Genomic DNA, 20,865 nt, shown 5'->3' with positions numbered 1-20,865 from the left:
ATTATGTTTTGACAGAAAGTTTCAGGATTCTTTTTACAATGTCAAAAGGAATCACAAAGTTCTAGAGTCTCAGATTTAGAAGGGACCTCAGTGGTCATTTAATCCTTTCTAGTCTGTCTTCTTAGCAATTTACCTGACAATGATCAGCCCACTTTGTTGAAGAACCTTGGTTCTTCAACCTACCACTCTCCAAAACAACTCAATTTGGGATAGTTCTAACCGCTAGTGAAACAAAAATGTTTTGTATTTTAAGCAGCCATGTGCCTTTTTGCATCTTAGTCTTATCTTCTGATACAGGCAGAATGAAGGTATAGCTATGTCATAAGATTGTAGAATTTTAGATCTGGAACGAATCTTAGAGATCATCTAGTCTAATCCTCTCGTTTTACAGAGGAAGAAAATGAAGCCCCAGTTTCTCAGATCACTCCCTCACTAAGTGGCAAAGCCTCGATTTAAATCCAGGTAATCTGAGTTTGAATCCAGGGCTCTTTCCTACCACACTGCCTCCTTCCTGCTATTGCTGCCTACCATATTCCTTTCAGGGACTAAGCTTGAAAAGAGGGAACTGAGAAGGAACGACCAGGTAGAAGGTATTTGACGCTGGAGAACACAGTCTATTCATCAATTCTCCACTCAGCTGAATTCTATTACAATGGAAATATAAAAGACAAGAAATTCCCAACAGTCAGTATTAAGTGATGCTGGGAAACTAAGTTGGACCTAAGTCGTGAACAATTTTAAACATTGAGTCTAAGTCTGAAGAGGCTGTATTTTACCTTAGAGACAATAGGGAGCTAGGATTTCGAGCAGGGGAAATTCTATAACACCAGAAATATTGGGATAGCTCCTTTGAGATTGTTGGAGAATGTATGTTCACCTGTCTTGTTCATTACCCCAAAAAGTCATAGATCCCTGGAATGTTAGAGCTGTAGTGCTCCTCTTTTTACAGATGAGGATACTCAGTCAGCAGGTTCATTCTATTGATAAGGTTGTTTTTCTTTTAGGATATATCCAGTTTACTTTCTCAAATTCATGTTTCTATTTTAGGGTCTAGGAAGCTTTCATAAATAAATAGATGGATAGAAATAAAGATGCGGACAGCTACACAATGTGAGATATAGTCAGTGTTGAATGTTTTTTCTGAGCTACATTTTCTTTTTTAATCATTGTTGCAAGGCAGAGATCACTGAGAAGGGGAGGAGAAGGGATATATTTGGGAATAAAATGACATAAAATCAAAGGATATAAATAAAATAATTATGAAAAGAAGACATGGGCCATCTTGATCAGAGCAGGATAATATTCAGACCAAATGATTTTTCATTCCATTCTTGTCTTAGAAAGACTTGGAAATTAAAACAGTAAAAAAAGTTATGATTACTTATTCTAAAACCTTGAATGTATAGAGATTTAAAAAAATATTTTTTACGTTGCCTACATTTACCCCATGATCTTTTCCTTCATCTTTCCACAAAACCATTTCTTACCAAAAACAATTTTGAAGAAGACAGAAAAGGGGAAAAAATCAACAAAACCAATGAACACATTGAAAAAAATCCGATGTCATATGCAGTACTCCCTGGGCTAACTGACTTTCCCAGGGTCACATAGTCAGTCAATGTCTGAGAGCCTGACTGCAAGACCAGTGCTCTAGACACTGTGCCTAGAATCAAATGGCATTCATCAAAGAAAAGACTTCGACCTAAGTTATACTGAGTCCAAGTGTTCGGAGCCACTCTAAGTAGCTCTGTAGTTACCCTACTTCACTATATAGAGTTGTACAGTATGCTTTCCCATGCACTAGAACCTGTAATAATGTATGTAGAGTTTTAATATGTTAGGGAACAGAAACAGAAACAGTTTCACTTCATACAGTCCTTGAATTGTGAAACTCACTCAGTTCTAACAAGCTGAATGCTTATTGCTAGGGAAGGAGAGATACCCAAAACTCGTTGAGAAAAAAAAAATCTAAAACCAACAACAACCCCAAATCCACTTAAGTCATTACAACAATGACAAAAAACACTAATGTATTCAGTATTTTTTCCAGTGAAACAATGCTTTGTTGCTTGCCAACAGGTATTAGTAGGAAAGTAGAAAAATGCTCACCAGCATCACTCAAGTCTTTCCCTAAGTTGATTCTCAAACAAATTAGGGTCATTGTGAGTGCTGAGGAAATTCCAAGGCTGCACAGTTTCTCTTCAGTTTTGCTAAGGAGAGTCCCCAAAATGATTTTAAAAGACAGATTTTTATTGGGACTTAAAGGAGTTTTCTGACCATAACTCTAATGATAGTCAAACTAAGAAGGTAACTCACCAGCCTCTGTGCTCTCCTGGTCCCCTTCCTACTCTACCTGCCATCTCCCTTCACCTTCTTTCCTGCCACTTAAACCTCTCCCCATTCACCTGTACTTCTCCATCCTCCTCATCCATAATCATAATTTCTTCTTTCCTGCTACCCCCTCCTAGTATATTGGGATTAGAATCAAAGGACTGGGTTCAAATTCTCACTCAGTTACTCATTTTCTCGGTGACCTTGGGCTAGTCCTGTTGTCTCTTTCATTTTCTGTTTCTCCATCTGTAAGATGAAAGGGTTGGACTATAGAAAAAGTGGTACTTTGGTTGTGTCTGGAAGGAATACAAGGCACTTGGTGAGGAAGGAGCGGGGAGTCAGTGCATTCTAATTTTGAAGAGTAGCCAATGCAAAGGAACAGAAACAGGAAAGGGAATCTTATATGTTAGGCATACAGAAAAGACCAATTTGGCTGGATTGTAGTGCGTCAGATAGAGGGAGATTGTGCAAGGCTTTAAGAGCTAAAGAAATTGGGGCAGTTATATGGCACAATGGACAGAACATTGGCCCTCTGCGTTCAAATCTGACCTTAGACACTTACTAGCTGTGTGACTCTGGCAAGTCACTTAACCCCAATTGCTTCCCCAAATTTTTAAATAGAAAATCTTGCTAAGCAGACCCTCTTTCTAAATTTCAAATAGACAAAGGTAGCAGAAGAAGTTTGTCCTTTTTCTCACCTTCTGTGGAATCTGGGCAAGAGCTGCAGCAATCAGGTTACCCTTTTCCTCAGTTAGGTTTTTGACCATTGACCCAAGAGAAAATACCACAATGCCATGCTCCCCAGAGCTCTGGACAAATTTTTCCATTTCCTGTGAAGGAAAGACTGATCATCTATCAGATGGAGAGCAATAGCTTAAAAAAAAATCACCTCAATCAAATCATGTTAACGAACACTTATGAAGTAACAAGTCTGTGTTAACCATACTCTGTATATTTACCTCTAAAGTCCTCTTATGATGCCTTATGGGTACTCTCTGCATTCTCAGACCATGCTAGTTTGCTGAAAAGACTTCAAATAGGGGTTTCGTGAGGTCATTCAAACACTGACCTAGCTGTGTTTGTAGAAGTTCGTTATCAGAGTTGGCTGCCTTTCATTACTGACAATTATTGCTGGTCACAGCAATTCAAAGACTGCCTACTTAAGTGTACAGAAGCTGTTTGCCAAAGGGAGCATGTACAGCTCTTGTGAAGTGTTGGCAAACTACAATAAGAAGCCCTGTGTGAAGTTCTAGAGCTATAAAGTATGGAAACAGATTTGGAAGTGACTTCAAGTTCAATATGCTCCTGAATAGGAATCCTATCTCCAGTTTCCTTTCTCTAAGATGGAAGTTGGTAGTGCAGTGGACCTGGAGTCAGGAAGTCCTGAATTCAAATCCAGCTTCAGACACTTCTTAGCTGTGTGACCCTGGGCAAGTCACTTAGCCTCTCTGTGCTTCAATCTCCTAATCTGTAAACTGGGGATAACAGTAGCATCTATTTCCCAGGTGTGTTGTGAGGATAAAATTATAGTAGTTGTAAAATGCTATGTAAATGCCTCCTACTGCTATTCAGAGTCAATGACCCCTGCTCTTCAGCAGTCTAAAATCTCACTGGGGAGATAAGACAGATCCCAAAATTCAGATCAAAAATGAAATATATAAGTACAAAGCAGGGTTATAAACAAAGAGCTATCAGAAATCTAAAAAGGGAGAAATTATTTCTGGTCAGAGGGAATAGAAAGGTCTTCATGGAGAGGTAAAACTTCCACTGGATCTTGAAACAAATGTATGTACACACGGCACACCCACACAGTGACTGACTCACTACTAAAACTGTGACCTTTAAAGAACAATCATGATAAAATTAAAAACAAGCTTGGGCTATAGAGCAGGGGATTTATCCTAGATCTATGAACTTGTATTTTAAAATATATTTTGATAACTCTCTATATAGAGAAAGCGAGACTAGTTCTCCCTATCTTGCTCAGGCTAAAAGTAAAATGGTTGTTAATAGCCCAATCACACCGCTGATGGGTGCAGGGACATTGGCATTTTCTGTTTCTAACCTGGCCCAATTTGTCTTTCCTTAGGCAGAGTGGTGACTCCCCTACATTGGGATGAGACTTATTATGGACACCAAGAATTCTTGAACTCGGTGTCCCACTAGACTTCAGTTTTCCCTGTAGCAGAGATTACTGGCATGTGCCACAGTACCCAACTAATAACTGAATTTCAATAAAATTGGTTTATTTGCAACTCTATGTATTTAATTTTATGTATTTATATATTTAATTATTTAAAAACATTATTCTGAGAGGAGATGCATTGGTTTCACCAGGGTGTCAAGAGGATTCACAACACCAGAAAAGGTTAATAACTCCTGTTATACTGTTATACTTTTATGCAAAGAACTGCAAACTAAAGGAGGGAACCCATCAACTGAGGAATGACTGAACAAATTATAGTATGTATGTGTAAACATATATGTATTCACATGTATATATGTATAAGGGAATATTACTGATACATGAGACATTGTTGGGGGTGTAAGCTCAGTTCCATGTGGACAGTCTCAGGCAGGTAAAAGTGAGAACTTCTAATCTCAGAGTTCTCATGAGGCCCCCCAGGGAACAGCTGGGAATTGAGGAGTGAGACATGGGCTATCTCGTGCGTCTCCGCCTCTTCTACATGGGATACGTGCTGGGGAAAGCATCCCACCCTGGAGATTGGCCCGGGGTCTGAGCACACCTGTTGTTGACTAACAAAAGGCTGAGAGCACGCCCGGTATTCACGTGCAAACTATGCAGCAGGAGAGCTTAAGTAGGGTCAGGAAAGCCTGAAGGCGTTCTTAGCGATGAGGGGCCCTTAGAGGACAGAAGGCCCCTCTCCCCTCTCCCCTCTCCCACTCCCATTTCCAATCTCTTACTGTAAGATCTTTGCCTCCTTGGGAAGAGGATTCCTCTCTCCTGAGGAAGAATTCCCCCTGCACATGTAACCAAGACACTGAATAAAGCCTAACCCTTGTTCAACTCTGGAAAGTCTCTTCTCTCATACGTTTATCCGGTTTGGCCAGCCGAAGACCTGCGACAGGTAAGGAAAGACTCGGGTAGCCCTTAGGCCTCTAGGCCTGACAAGACATGGTGAAGAGTGTTATTTCAGAGAAATTAGGAAGATGCTTAAGAACAGATGGAGAATTAAGTGAGTCAGGAAAGCAGTTTATGCTATGACAACAACCATGTAAGTACAAGGTGTTTTGATCAATTCAACGACCAATCAGGATTCGAGACAACAAGTGATTAGACATACCACCAACCTCCTGCCTTAGATATGGTGGATTCTGCATATAAATTGAAAAATATACTTTTTGAACCTGGCCAAAGAGAGGGATTTGTTTTTCTCAACTATGCTTATTTGTGACAAGGCATTTCTTTTTCTTTTCTTTTTATAGTGAGGGAGTGAAAGTGGGAGACAAGATAGATTCTTGCTCATTTAAAAATATATTTTGAAACATTTAAGAACTGCTATACAAGAGGGAGACTGAAGTTCAATTGTAGCCCATAAAATTAATCTTGTTTTATAGTTTCACTGTGTACAATCCTTACATATGCAGAGTGGTCAGGAGTTAAAAGTCACTGGGGATTGGGATATTAATTTTCTGTTTGCTCTCTCTGGTTGGCACTACCTTTAAGATAATTTATCTTTGAATATATTCTATGCATAAGCATTCTATATAGGACATGCAGTCCTACCTCAGGCGAGGACAAAAGCTCAGGTTTATAGGGTGCTGGGTTGAGTAGCAGAGTCAAGCGAGCTAGAATATTTTCACTCTCATAGCAGAGAGTCTCCATGATACACAGATTTCTCACAGGCGGAGTTCAAAACTAGTTATAGTGATGTTCATTTCAGCATGGTATGCTAAAATCAACATAGCATGAAGAGGCATTTAAAGAGTTAAGATGTCAGCTTAAGTTCTGCCTTTGATATTTCCTAATCATGTTACCCTGAGTAAATCATTCACCTCATCATGACTTACTGTGCACAACTCACCTTCTATTGTTTATGTTTGTTTTCTGCTTTTAAAAAGTTAACAGATCATCCTTTTTGGAAGAAAAAATAGGAGCAAAATTAAAACTAAGCACTTTTCTTCTCTCTTTGGTCAGTCATCATTGTCCTTTCCACTTCAAGCAATAGGAGTCCTGTCTCTTTTTTGTTAACTCTTAGAATTCTGGTCACTTCACCTCATTCTGAGACTTACTAGCTGTGTGACCTTGGACCAATCACCTAAACCCTGCCGGCCTCAGTTTCCTCATCAATAAAATGCTGATAGTGATAGCACCTGTCTTCCAGGGGTATTGTGAAAATCAAAAGAGATAATATTTGTAAAGCACTTAGCATACATCCTGGCACATAGTAGGTGCTATATAAATGTCCAGACTGACTTGTTTTTGTTATTATTATTTTACCAAGGGAGGTTGTTAGGTCTTGTCCATACTTAAAGAATACCTGATAAATGTGTCAGAGCATAGTGTCTTATCATTTAGCTTCATTTAGGATAATTTAAATGTATCAGAGCATGACACTTCATCACAGTTTAAATGCGGAAGGGGGGTTTGATTGATTTATTAAGTCAAAGCTTGACTGTTACACATATTTTATTGCTTTTTTAAAAACATCCAAATTCTGATATAATTTTCCACTTTCTACCTACACCAAAATCCTTTAAAACCTCCCTTGTTATGAAAAAAACAATCAAAGAGTCATGTCTGTGTGACATTAAACACATCTAGAATCCAAAACTTTCCCTTATTTATTAAGGAGGAGAGCAGAATTAAATTTTCATTTTCAAAGTCTCCATGACTGTAATGCATACACAATACAAAGAAAATCAGAAATCTATGCCTGAAAGTATACAGTGAGGTAGTGACAAATGAAGAACTAGACCAGGGATCTCCACAGTCCCAGTTCAGTATCATTGCCCTTGAGTCATTTGGTGGTACATAGACAGAGAGCTGGTCCCAGAGTCAGGAAGTCCAGAGTTCAAACTTGACCTCAAAGACTTGTTAGCATGGTGACCCTGGGCAAGTCATTTTACCTCTCTCCACATTAGTTTCCTGAACTGTAAAATAGGAATAATACTGGCACCTAGAATGTTAGAGTTGTGAGGATAAAAGGAGATATTATTTGCAAATCATTTCACACAGTGTCTGGCACATAGTAGGAATTTAATAAATGTTTGTTATCTCTCTCCCTTCCTTCATTCTGGGCATAGAAAACAGGACATATTTGTAGGAGATTAAAACTTGGAAAACCAAAAGATAGATTTACCTCAGGAAGAGGCTTGGCAGGCTTACAGTGGAGTCCTCCAACAAATTCAAAATTTGGCAAGTATGGACGAGGAAATTCAAAATCCCAGTAAGTCCGAATCAGCCACATTTCAGCTTTTCCCATAGTTTCACATAATGTAGTGGGCCTTCCTAAGGGAAAAAGAAAAAAAGGAGTTAGCTCTGTCATGGATGGCTCAAACCTCTAGGCCAGGGATTCTTAACCTTGTGTGTGTCATGAATACCTATGGTAGTGCGGTGAAATATTATTTGGATTGCTTCTCAGAAGAATGTTTTTAAATGCATGAAACAAAATACATAAGGTAATAAAGGAAACTGACCACTTTAAAAATTGTTATCCAAATGAGGTTAAGAATTCCTGCTGAAGCTTACTGGAGGATCTTGAGTTCCTAAGAAAACTTCTGAGTTCCTAAGAGCTCATTTTGTTCAAAAGAAATCTTTCTCATCCTTCTTAATCCAAGTGTCTCCAACTGAGATTATATTCAATCTATCCTGCATATATGCAATTGTTTGTTTATCCTGTGAGATACTGGGATTGTATTTGCCTTTCTTTGTATCCCTGGACCTTATGACAGTACCTGACATATAAGAGACCCTTAATAAATGCTTATTGACTTTACATGGAAAAAGAAAAACCAAAGTACTGATTCAAACAATTTTTGTCAGAGTGATATCCATAATCACTTTTGCTCTTTAAAATTATGGAAATCAAAACTATTGCATAAAAAGTAAGAAAAATTGCCAAGAGCCAAACCAATATATACAGTCACTGCAAAAAACTACCTCAAACTATTGGGGTCATATCAAATCACATAGAATTCTCAAATGTCATTCAAGATGTTCAATTAATTGGCCATACCTTAGCTCTCCTAATTCATCTCACAATGCTTTTTTTTCAACCCTCTTTTTCACCAGGCTCTGTCACTCTAATATATTTGCCATCCCTTCCTTGATCTCATCTTCAGGTTTTTATACTTGTCACCTAGGAATAACAAAAAGTGTGTGTATGGGGAAGGGCATAATGCACAGTATTTTTCAAAGTGATTGACCACCATGGTCACTGTACCTTCAGCTTAGGCTAAATACATAAAATACATAAAATGACCCAGTATCAAAATTAAAAAAAAAAAAAAATTCAGTGACCCCTAACCCCACTGAATTTAGCACTTATTCCTATGAACTTGCTTTTCTGGTTTAAAGATTCAACCTTTAGATCATAAAGTAGTAGTTATAGGACACTTGCCTATGTTTGATAGTTAACTGAGTCCTATTGTTAAAGACCAATTCCATTTCTGATCAGAAATAAGTAAACAAAGGCTTCTCATATAACTTTAAACACCAACCCATTTACCTTCAGATATATACAAAATGGTGGAGTGGCTGTATACTCCTGACATGGAAACCATGAAGGAACCCCAGCCTTACCTAACACATCACTGTAAAACCGATCCCAATCCTTCACATCAAAATGCTGAAACCAAAAGTCATAATAAAGGAAGAAAAGCATATTTTTCACCTTCTCCATAAATGTCATCTTATCAGTCAATTCTGAGGCAACCACAGGCACATAGGAAGGGGGTGAGGGGAGTCCTCCACAGTATTTTTCATATGTATTGCCAGTAGTGAACCGAAGAGTATAGACAACAGGTATTCCAAGGACCTCAGCTATGAGCTCACCACATGGACTAAAAGGATCTGAAACAACAACATCGTATCTGGTTTCCTTCAATGTCTTCATAAGCTTCTGGTTCAAAACAACACTCTCACAAAACTGTTTGAGAACCTTTGTAAATTCAAAAAACATTTCTTGCATTCGTTTAGCATACTCCCAAGGGAAAAGGTTTGGCAGCTCATACAGGTATTCCTCCATCGATTTGTCAGAAAAAGTAACAAAATCTTCTTTAGTGAGTGGCACAGGATAAACCTCAAAGTTGAGAAGAGATGCCTCAGTAGGATCAACAAGAATGGAAGCTGTAGATGTCAGCACAGTCACCTCATGGCCCCTCTGCGCCAGCTCATCCAGAATGATCTTCATATTTATCCAATGACTATATTCCATAGGCCATGCTAGGACCTTCCCACAGGAACCACAGCAAAAGAACTGCAGCCCTCTTCTCAGATCTCATGATTGTGCCTTTTTGGAATCTCTAGCTTCCTCCTATCATGTTCTATAGGTTATATATTGACAAAGAAGTAAAAATGTAATTGAGATCTGTCAAGTCCTTATCAAAAAGAAAATCCTTACTCATATTCACTGTTGGAAAAAGGGAGCCGGAATTGTGAGGAGATGGATATATAGCAATCAGTTTAGTGTCAAAGTAGGACATTCAGTTAATTGCACAAGTCTTTAGTTCAAAGAATGTTGAACATTCACCTCCTATGTCGCCAGTATTACCAAGAGGTTTCTTCAGGGACTGTGGAATGGTTTTACTTATTCAACTTTTAAAAGATAATTCCATTTCCTTTTTTACTCCCACAGGAGTATATTTCATATAAAAGGGCATTAATGATGAAGATGTCTGGATTATCTTTGTCCTTGAATGTCCAGATCAAGTAGCTGACTAGCATTGACTCCTTATTATGCCAGAGAAAATTTGCTGATTTATTTCTAAGACATCCTTCTGTAGTTCTTAATGGGTTAGAGAGTTTTGGGGTACAGTGAAGGCTAATTTCTGATCCCATTGGGGGAGCTCCTGTTGGAAACAATTTATTGCTTCAAACCTTATATCTTTTAAGACTTGGGTCTGACAGTTATCCCTTGATTATCATGAACTTGATTTCATGGACTGTAACCTGGTATCTATATTTGGGATTAGCTTCTTTCCAACGATATTCAGCAAAAAATGTTGGCAATTTGGCTTTGTCTCAATGAGTTTTAAGATAATTTTCCCTGATTCCCAAAGGGCATCTGGCCTCACTCATAGGGTGGTCTCTCTAATGGTGCTTCACATCATTGGAAATATTCATACCAGCTCACATTTGTTGTTCCACTGGGTCTGCCCATCCCTTCACTTGAGCTAATACATCAGGCATCTCTTTTGTGCTGTATCCCTAAAGGGCTGAAATTATATTTTGTAGGTACTACAAAATGACAAGGAGTCTGAAAAGGACATTGCACTAATGCAAACCCAGAATGTCCTCAAGTAGTTGGTGGAACCATTCCATTCCTTTTGTTTGTGAATTGTAGGTGGAAGTAAAGCAGTTCTAGAATTGAAGATGTACAATAAAGGCTTAAAGGGCAAAATAATAAAAATAAATAAAATAAAAAAATTTAAAAAATGTTCTACCTTTGGGAACCATGTTCTCGGCTGTCAACTAACATGCCCTGTGTCAACGTTTATGATATTCTGAGGCTACACTTCTTCTACTAAACAGCAATTTTCTTTTTCCTGTTTGATGGTCATTTTTATTCCAAAATCTTGACCTGTTCCTTCAGGTGAGAAAGCTGAGCCGTTGAATTCTCCCAGGTAAGGAATCTCTCCCAGCTTCATAGCCTTCAACAACCTTCATACTGTCCCAATTGCTTGGGAAGTATTTTTTGCTTAGAACTCTAAACAACAGCCCAGACAACCTGACCTTGTAACTTGTGGATTCCCTTTCTCATTTCTTTGCTGGTTTTGAGGGCTGCCAAATTTTCTTGTTTACTATGTAGACGATGTCAGATGTTATGGAGGCAGCCTCAAATTAGCAAGCCCTATGCTCAAAACTCTCCTCTGGCACATACAGGCTGCACACACAAGGCTGCTTCAGTCTAGAAGTCACCATTCTAGGTGACTCGAACTCTTTAAGTTCCAGAGAAGGGGCAAGGTTAGAGGGGGTTTCCTAAACCAGGGAAGTCACACGTCCTGCCACTATCCCCGTTCATATTACAGGTTCTGCCCGAATCTGTAAAAATCCAAAAAGGTCAAAGTTTCTATGCCAATCAGTTAAGGCACTGGTGCCTTGAGTGGCAAGTGTACGTCCAGCTTAGACCACGTATATAGAGATAACAAATATCAAATTAAAAAAAAAACACTCTTCTCCCTAAATAATGTCATTTAGCTATTATTCTATGAACCTATTTTTCTGCTTTAAAGATTTAGACATTAGCACACAGAAAAGCAGTTATAGGGTATGTACCTACGTCACATAGTTAACTAAGTCATATTCTTAAAGACCAATTCCATTTCTTATCAGAAAAAAGTAAATAAAGGAATTTCATAACTTTAATTACCATCCTATTTACCTTCACATTTATATAAAATGGGGGAGTGACTGGATAGTCCTGACATGTAAACCATGAAGGAATCCCAGCCTTACCTAACACATCACTGTAAAACTGATCCCAATCCTTCACATCAAAATTCTGAAAGCTAAAGTCAAAATAAAGGAAGAAAAGCATATTTTTAACCCTCTCTATGAATGTCATCTTGTCAGTCAATTCCGTCAAGAGCACAGGCACACAGGAAGGGAGAGAAGGGAGTCCTCCAGAGTGTTTTTCATATGTATTGCCAGTAGTGAACCAAAGAGTAGATAATAGGTATTCCATGGACCTCAGCTATGAACTCAGCACAAGGACCAATAGCACCTGAAACAACAACATCATATCTGGCTTCCTTCAATGTCTTCATGAGCTTCTTGTTCAAAACAACACACTCAAAAAGCTGTTTGAGAACCTTTGAAAATTCATAAAACACATCTTGCATCTTTTGTAGCATATTCCCAAGGAGAAAATCTTGGCAACTCATACACACATTCCTTAATCCAGTTTTCAAAATGATTCACAACATCTTCTTTAGTGAATTACACAGAATAAACTTCAAAGTTAAGAAGAGATATTTTGGTAGAATCAATAAAAATGGAAGCCGTAGATGTCAGTACAGTAACCTCATGGCCCCTCTGTGTCAGCTCATCCAGGATGGTCTTTCTTTTTTTTTATTATTATTTTTAATTTATTTAACTTTTAACATTCATTTTCACAAAATTTTGGGTTCCACATTTTCTCCCCTTTTGTCCCCTCCCCCCACCCCAAAACCCCGAGCGTTCTAATTGCCCCTGTCTGCCAATCTGTCCTCCCTCCCACCCTACCCCTTCCCTTTGGAAAGCAAGCAATTCAATATAGGCCAGATCTGTGTAGTTTTGCAAATGACTAACATAATAGTCGTGTTGTGTAAGAACTAATTATATTTCCCTCCATCCTATCCTGCCCCCCATTACTTCTATTCTGTCTCTGATCCTGTCCCTCCCCATGAGTGTTGACCTCAAATTGTTCCCTCCTCCTCGTGCCCTCCCTTCCATCATCCCCCCCACCCTGCTTATCCCCTTGTTCCCCACTTTCCTGTATTGTAAGATTGGTTTTCATACCAAAATGAGTGTGCATTTTATTCCTTCCTTTAGTCGAATGTGATGAGAGTAAACTTCATGTTTTTCTCTCACCTCCCCTCTTTTTCCCTTCACTAAAAAGTCTTTTGCTTGCCTCTTTTATGAGAGATAATTTGCCCCATTCCATTTCTCCCTTTCTCCTCCCAATATATTTCTCTCTCACTGCTGGATTTCATTTTTTTTAAAAAAATATGATCCCCTCCTCTTCAGTTCACTCTGTGCACTCTGTCTCTATGTGTGTGTGCATGTGCATGTGTGTGTGTGTGTGTTATCCCACCCTGTACCCAGATGCTGAATAGTTTCAGGAGTTACAAATATTGTCTTTCCATGAAGAAATGTAAACAGTTCAACTTTTGTAAAGTCCCTCATGACTTCTCTTTGCTATTTACTTTTTCATGCTTCTCTTCATTCTTGTGTTTGAAAGTCAAATTTTCTTTTCAGCTCTGGTCTTTTCATCAAGAATGCTTGAAAGTCCTCTGTTTCATTGAAAGACCAATTTCTCCCCTTCAGTTTTGCTGGGTAGGTGATTCTTGGTTTTAGTCCTAGTTCCTTTGACTTCTGGAACATCCTATTCCATGCCCTTCGATCCCTTAATGTGGAAGCTGCTAGATCTTTTGTTATCCTGATTGTATTTCCACAATACTTGAATTGTTTCGTTCTAGCTGCTTGCAATATTTTCTCCTTGATCTGGGAACTCTGGAATTTGGCCACAATGTTCCTAGGAGTTTCTCTTTTTGGATCTCTTTCAGGCAGTGATCTGTGGATTCCTTGAATACTTATTTTTCCCTCTGGTTTTAGAATCTCAGGGCAGTTTTCCTTGATAATTTCATGAAAGATGATGTCTGGGCTCTTTTTTTGACCATGGCTCTCAGGTAGGGCCAAAATTTTTAAATTGTCTCTCCTGGATCTATTCTCCATGTCCGTTGTTTTGCCAATGAGATATTTCACATTATCTTCCATTTTTTCATTCTTTTGGTTTTGTTTTGTGATTTCTTTGTTTCTCATAAAGTCATTAGCCTCCATCTGTTCTATTCTAATTTTGAAAGAATTACTTTCTTCAGAGAGCTTTTGAATCTCCTTTTCCATTTGGCTAATTCTGCTTTTGAAAGCATTCTTCTCCTCATTGGCTTATTGAACCTCTTTTGCAAATTGAGTTAGCCTATTTTTCAAGGGTTTCCTTCAACAGGCAGCTGATCTGCAGTTCATGCTTTGACTGCATGTCTCTCATTTCTCTTCCCAGCTTTTCTTCCACCTCTCTAACTTGATTTTCTATGAGCTCTTCCATGGCCTGAGCCCACAGAATATTTAGTCTGGATGTTTGGGATACAGAGGCCTTGTCTTCTATGTCTTTGCCTGATGGTAAGCATTGTTCTTCCTCATCAGAAGGGAAAGGAGGAGATGCCTGTTCACCAAGAAAGTAACCTTCTATAGTCTTATTTCTTTTCCCTTTTCTGGGCATTTTCCCAGCCAGTGACTTGAGCTCTGAATATTCTCCTCACACCCAACTCACCTCCGGATCCTCCCAGCCCCCGCTTGGGGTCTGAGAATCAAATGCTGCTTCCCAGCCTCAGGGCTTTGGGTGGAGGCAAGGCTGCTATTCAGTGTGATATTAAGTTCAGGTGCTCAGGTTGGGGCAGGGCCGCCTCACGGGCTCCGTTCCCTCAGGGGGTTTATGCAGAGACCTTCAACAATGGATCTAGGCTCCTGCCTGCTTGGGGAGCCCCGATCTGCTCCCGCCTCCGCTGTTGCCTCCCGAGGGGGCCTGTGTTATGGGGGCACCCCGCTCCCCTCTCTACCCACCAAAGAGACCCTCTCACTGACCCCTGTTACCTGTGGGTGGAGGGACCCACGTGGCCACCGGAGATCCCATCCCTGAAGCCCACTCGGATCTTTTCTTCTCGGTGCCGTGGGCACGGCAGGGCTGTACTCAGCTCCCAGTCCCGGCACCCAGTTCACGGCGCGAAGGACCTTTTGCGAGAGGTTTGCAGGTCTCTCTGGAACAGAAATCTCCCTCGCTCCAATGTTCTGTGGCCTCTGGGTGCAGAATTCGCCGTGAGTTACATTTTTGTAGATGTTCTATGGGTTGTGGGTTCGGAGCTATGTGTATGTGCATCTTTCTACACCGTCATCCTGGCTCCGCCCCCATGGTCTTTCTTTATATTAATCCTGTGACTTTCCTCTGTCAGCCACACCAGGACTTTCCCACAGGGCCCACAGCTAAAACAACACAGCTGCAGCAAAAGATCTGCTGCTCACTTTTCAGATCTCACAGATATGCTTTTTCAGATTCACTATCTTCTCCTATAAGGTGCAATGCGTTATATAAGAAAGGAATTGACCAAGAAGTTAAAATGTAATTGAAATTTGTCAAGTCCTTATCCAAAAAGCAAAACCCTAGTCAGAGCCATTGATGGAAAATGGAGGCTGATTTGGCAGGAGATTAATGCATGTCATGAACTTTAGTGTCAAAGAAGGACATTTAGCTAATTGCACAAAAGTGCATTCCAAAGTTGAACTTTCATCTCCTGTGTTGCCAATCTAATCCAGAAGATTCTTCATGGACTGTGCAATAATTCTACCTTTTACGTATTTTTACAAGTACAGATTTTATAGTGAAAGTACGTGAATGGTCAAGCTGTCTTGATTGTCTTTGTCACTGAATATCCAGATGGAATAAATGACTAGCATGGGCTCCTTGCGATGGCAAAGAAAAATTGGTGATGACTTCTTAAGAAATCCTTCTGTAGTTATTATTTGGTTAGAGGGGATTGGGACCCAGTGCAGACCAATTTCAGATCTCATTTGGGGAACTCTCATTGGAAACTCTTTCTGTAATGTTTCAAAACTTGTGGCCTTTAAGAACTGGGCCTGACAGTGTTTCCTTGATTATCAAGGACTTGAGTTCATGGACTATGACCTGGTATCTAATATTTGGGAACAGTCTCTTTCTAACACCCCAGGTAATCTAATTCATAAAATTCTCTCATTGCAGCTGAACTTGATATTCTGGAAGCAATGTTTGCAAGTTTGCTTTGTCTCACTGTGATTTCAGTTGATCTTTCATGATTCCAATGGGTATCTCTCCTCACCCATAGGGTGGTCTCTGTAGTTGTTTCCCATATTGGTGAAAATATTCCTACGAGGTCATATTTCTTGTTCCACTGGGCCTGTCCAGCCTTTCACTGGAGCTAATACATCACGTATCCCTTTTGGGCTGAATCCTGAGAATTAGAGTCATGTGTTGTAGGTACTACAAAATGACAGGGAGCCTGAAAGAGACATTCTACTTATGCACAAACACAATGGCCTTAAGTAGTTGGTGGAACCATTCCACAACTTGTGCTTGTGAATTGTAGGTGAAAGTATGGCACTTTTAGAATTGAAGATCTGCCAACACATGCTTAAAGTGAGGGTTAAAAAAAGAAAATTCGACTTTGAGAACCATGGGTAGTCAACTATCATGCCTTGTATCAAAGTTTGTGAAATTCTGTGTCTGTCCTCCTAACAAGCAGTAATATTCTTTTTCCTGTTTGATGGTGATTCTTTTTCCATCCTGCTATACTCCTCCAGGTGAGAAAGCTGAACCATTGGCTTCTCCCAGGTAAGCAATCTCTCCTAACTTCATGGCCTTCAAAAATCCTCAAACTTTCCCAACTGGGTGGGAAGTATTTTTGCATGGAATGCTAAAGAAAGCCAATACAACCTGACATTATAACTTGGGGAATCGTTTTCTCATTATTTTTCCTGGTTTTGAGGACTGACGTGCAAATTTTCCTCTTTAACATATAAGCAGTGTTATATAGTATGGAAAGACAGGAAGCCGTATGCTCAAGCCTCTCCTCTGGCATACAGGCTGCACATTCAAGGCTGCTTCAGCCTAGAAGTCATTTTTTTTCTAGGATACATGAATTCTTTCAGGTGCAGAAAAAGGGCATTGCTAGAGAGAATTTCTATATACCATGTACTGGAGTTTCTTATACTAATGAAGTCACAGTTCCTGTCACTATCTCTATACATTGTGGAAGTGCTGCCTGAGGGTGTTAAAAACTGAAAAGGTAAAAGGTTCCATGCCAATCAGCGAAAGCACTGGCTCTTTAGTGGCCAATGTACTTTCACCTTGGGCCACATACATTGAACATGCAATAGTAAATTAAAAAAAAAAAAAAATTCTCATCTCCCAAATAATGGTATTTAGCCAATATCAATGAACCTATTTGTCTGCTTTAAAAATTCAAATTTTAGCGTACCTAGTATCAATAATAGGGCAATAGCCTGTATTTCATAGTTAACCAAGTGACATTGTTAAAGACAAATAATACTTCTTATTAGCAGTAAGTAAGCAAAGAATCCTCATAACTTTAAACACCAACCCATTTACCTTCAGATATATACAAAATGGTGGAGTGGCTGTATACTTCTGACATGTAAACCATGAAGGAACCCCAGGCTTACCTAACACATCACTGTAAAACTGATCCCAATCCTTCACATCAAAATTCTGAAACCAAAAGTCATAATAAAGGAAGAAAAGCATATTTTTCACCCTCTCCATGAATGTCATCTTGTCAGTCAATTCTGTCAAGACCACAGGCACATAGGAAGGGGGGGAAGGGAGTCCTCCACAGTATTTTTCATACGTATTACCAATAGTGAACCGAAGAGTATAGACAATAGGTATTCCAAGGACCTCAGCTATGAGCTCAGCACAAGGACCAATAGCATCTGAAACAACAACATCGTATCTGGCTTCCTTCAATGTCTTCATAAGCTTCCTGTTCAAAACAACACTCTCACAAAGCTGCTTGACAACCTTTGAATAATCAAAAAATATATCTTGCATCTTTTTAGCATACTCCCAAGGTGAATGTCTTGGCATCTCATATGCCCATTCCTTAATCCATTTGTCAAAAGTATTAACAACATCTTCTTTGGTGAATGACACAGGATAAACCTCAAAGTTGAGAAGAGATGCCTTGGTAGGATCAACAAGAATGGAAGCCGTAGATGTCAGGACAGTCACCTCATGGCCCCTCTGTGCCAGCTCATCCAGGATGGTCTTTATATTCATCCAGTGACTGTACTCTGTAGGCCACACTAGGACCTTCCCACAGGACCCACAGCTGAAGCCACACAGCTGCAGCAGCAAAAGAGCTGCAGCCCACTTCTCAGATCTCATGGTTGTTCTTTTTCAGAACCACTAACTTCCCTGTCAGATGCGATGGGTTATATCACAAAAGGAGTTTACAAAGAAGTTAAAATGTAATTGGTATCTGTCAAGTCCTGATCCAAAAAAGAAAATCCTTAGTTATAGATATGGGTGGAAAAGGGAGACAGATTTGGTAAGAGATCAATACATGGCATGAACTTTAGGGTCAAAGGAGGACATTTAACTGATTGCACAAAAGTCTTCATTATAAACAAAGCTGTAAAACTGATCCCAATCCTTCACATCAAAATTAAAGCAAGAAAAGCATAATTTTCAACCTTTCCATGAATGTCATCTTGTCAGTCAATTCTGTCCAGACCATAGGCACATAGGAAATGGCGGAAGGGAGTCTTCTATAGTATTTTTCATATGTATTGCCTGTAGTGAACCGAGTTGTATAGACAATAGGTATTCCAAGGACCACAGCTATTAGCTCAGCACAAAGACCAATAGCATCTGAAACAATTACATCACATCTGGCTTCCTTCAATGCCTTTATAAGGTTCTTTTTCAAAGGAACACTCTCACACAGCTCTTTGAGAACCTTTGAATATTCAAAAAATGCATCTTGCTTCTATGCAATATACTCCCAAGGTGAAAGCCTTGGCAACTCCTATACACATTCCTTAGTTCAATAACCAAAATAATTAACATCTTCTTTAGTGAATGGAATAGGATCAACCTCAAAGTTGAGAAGGGATGCTTTTGTAGGATCAACAAGAATGGGAGCTGTAGATGTCAGGACGGTCACCTCACGGCCCCTCTGTGCCAGCTCATTTAGAATGGTCTTTGTATTGATCCAGTGACTGTACTCCATAGGTCACAATAGGAATTTTCCACAGGACCCATAGCTAAAACAACACAGCTGCAGCAGAAAAAGAGCTGCAACTCACTTCTCAGAACTCACGCTTGTGCCTTTTTGGATTCACTAGGTTTCTCCGATAAGGTGCGATGAATTATATCAAAAAGGAATTGATGAGAAAGTTAAAACGTACTTGAAATTTGTCAAGTCCTTATCCTAAAAGCAAAACCCTACTCACAGTTATTGATGGAAAATGAAGACTGATTTGGCAGGAGGTTAATGAATATTATGAACTTCAGTGTCAAAGGAGGGCATTTACCTAACTGCACAAAAGTTCATTCCAAAGTTGAACATTTGTCCCCTGTATTGCCAATCTAATCTAGAGGTTTCTTCATGAACTGTGGAAAGTTTTATTTACTCAGGTTTTAAAAGATAATTGCATTTACTTTTTTTTTTTACAAGCACAGATTTCATAGTGAAAGTACATGAATGGTTAAGGTGCTGTGATTTTCTTTGACTTCAATGTTGAGATAGAGCAGCTGACTAGCATTGGCTCCTTCCTATTCCAGAGAAAAATTTGTAATGAATTTTTAAGACATCATTTTGTTGTTCTTATTGGGTTAGCGGGGGTTGGGGCCCAGTAAAGGACAATTTCAGATCTCATTGGGGGAGTGTTGTTTAAAACTCTTTACCTAATGCTTCAAACTTTGTGGCCTTTAAGACCTGAGCCTTACAGTATTCCATTGATTATCATTGACTTGACTTCATAGACTGTGACCTGGTATCCAATATTTGAGGATAGCCTCTTCCTAAAATCCCAGGTAATCTCCTCAATAATATTCTCCTGTTGTAGCTCTGCTTGATATTTGGCAAGCAATGTTTTCAAATTTTCTTTGTCTCACTTTATATTCAGATGATTTTCCTTGATTCCAAAGGGGATATCTCCTCACCCATAGGGTGGTCTCTGTAGCTGTTCCTCACATTGGTGGAAACATTCCTACTAGGTCATATTTCTTGTGCCACTGGGCCTGGCCAGCATTTCACTGCAGCTAATACATCAGGTATCCCTTTTGGGCTGCATCCCTAGAATTGGAGTCATGTTTTGTAGGTACTACAAAATGACATAGAGTCTGAAAGAAACATTCTGGGGGAGGAGCCAAGATGGTACAGTAGAAAGATACACATATGCTTGCTCCTAACCCACAGCCCATAAAATACCCATAAAGAAGAACTCCCAACAAATTTTGAAGCAGCAAAAGCCACAGAACAATGGAGTGATTTCTTATCCAGAAAAAACTGAAAAACTCACATGAAAGGTCTGTAGCATACCAGACCCGCAGCAGAGCCCAGCCCTGCCTTGGCCATGTGGCACAGAGGGGAGCAGATCCAGGCAGGCTTCAGGGACAGAATTGCCAGAGGCAGCGCAGGTTCCCCCACCCACAGGCACCAATGGTCAATGAGAGGGTTTTTTTGACAGGCCAAGAGGGGAGTGGGGTGTCTCCATTACTCAGGTCCCCTCAGGAAGCAGCAGCAGAGGCAGCAGAGGTCAGGGGCTCGCAAATAAGGCAGGAGCCCAGATCCCAGGTCTCCACATAAACCCCCCCTCGAGGGAACTGAGTCCTGTGAAGCGGCCCTGCACCCACCTGAGCAGCTGAACTTGATCTCACACTGAATAGCAGCCCCACCCAGCCCCAAGCCCTGAGGCTGGGAAGCAGCATTTGAATCTCAGACCCCAAGTGCTCACTGGACAGATCTGGAAGCAAGGTGGGTGTGGAGAGGAAACTCAGAAGTCAAGTAACTGGCTGGGAAAATGCCCACAAAAAG

The 20,865-nt window shown here is 39.9% G+C and overlaps 1 protein-coding gene across 6 annotated transcripts in view; it reads right to left on the bottom strand.

Moving 5' to 3' along the window:
• The window catches only part of LOC140511751 (UDP-glucuronosyltransferase 2A2-like), a 52,940-nt gene that overhangs the window by 8,510 nt on the left and 23,565 nt on the right, over positions 1–20,865 (bottom strand). Inside the window, exons 1-5 of one of the 6 annotated variants that reach the window (XM_072620944.1) lie at positions 17,486–18,288; positions 13,088–13,094; positions 9,098–9,720; positions 7,656–7,804; positions 3,030–3,161 (exon numbers count right to left, since the gene is read on the bottom strand). In XM_072620944.1, the coding sequence (XP_072477045.1) occupies positions 3,030–3,161; positions 7,656–7,804; positions 9,098–9,720; positions 13,088–13,094; positions 17,486–18,209 (1,635 nt within the window). In that variant the 5' untranslated portion in view covers positions 18,210–18,288. Of the gene's footprint in view, positions 1–3,029; positions 3,162–7,655; positions 7,805–9,097; positions 9,721–11,971; positions 12,096–13,087; positions 13,095–14,863; positions 14,919–17,485; positions 18,290–20,865 lie in introns of those variants that run through there. The other 5 variants (XM_072620939.1, XM_072620942.1, XM_072620941.1 and 2 more) reach the window with 5 other exon arrangements.

This window comes from Notamacropus eugenii, chromosome 6 (genome assembly GCF_028372415.1).
Source record: "Notamacropus eugenii isolate mMacEug1 chromosome 6, mMacEug1.pri_v2, whole genome shotgun sequence".
Classification (NCBI taxonomy): domain Eukaryota; kingdom Metazoa; phylum Chordata; class Mammalia; order Diprotodontia; family Macropodidae; genus Notamacropus; species Notamacropus eugenii.
Note: the sequence above shows the minus strand (reverse complement) of the source record. Positions and strands in the feature narration are given on the sequence as shown.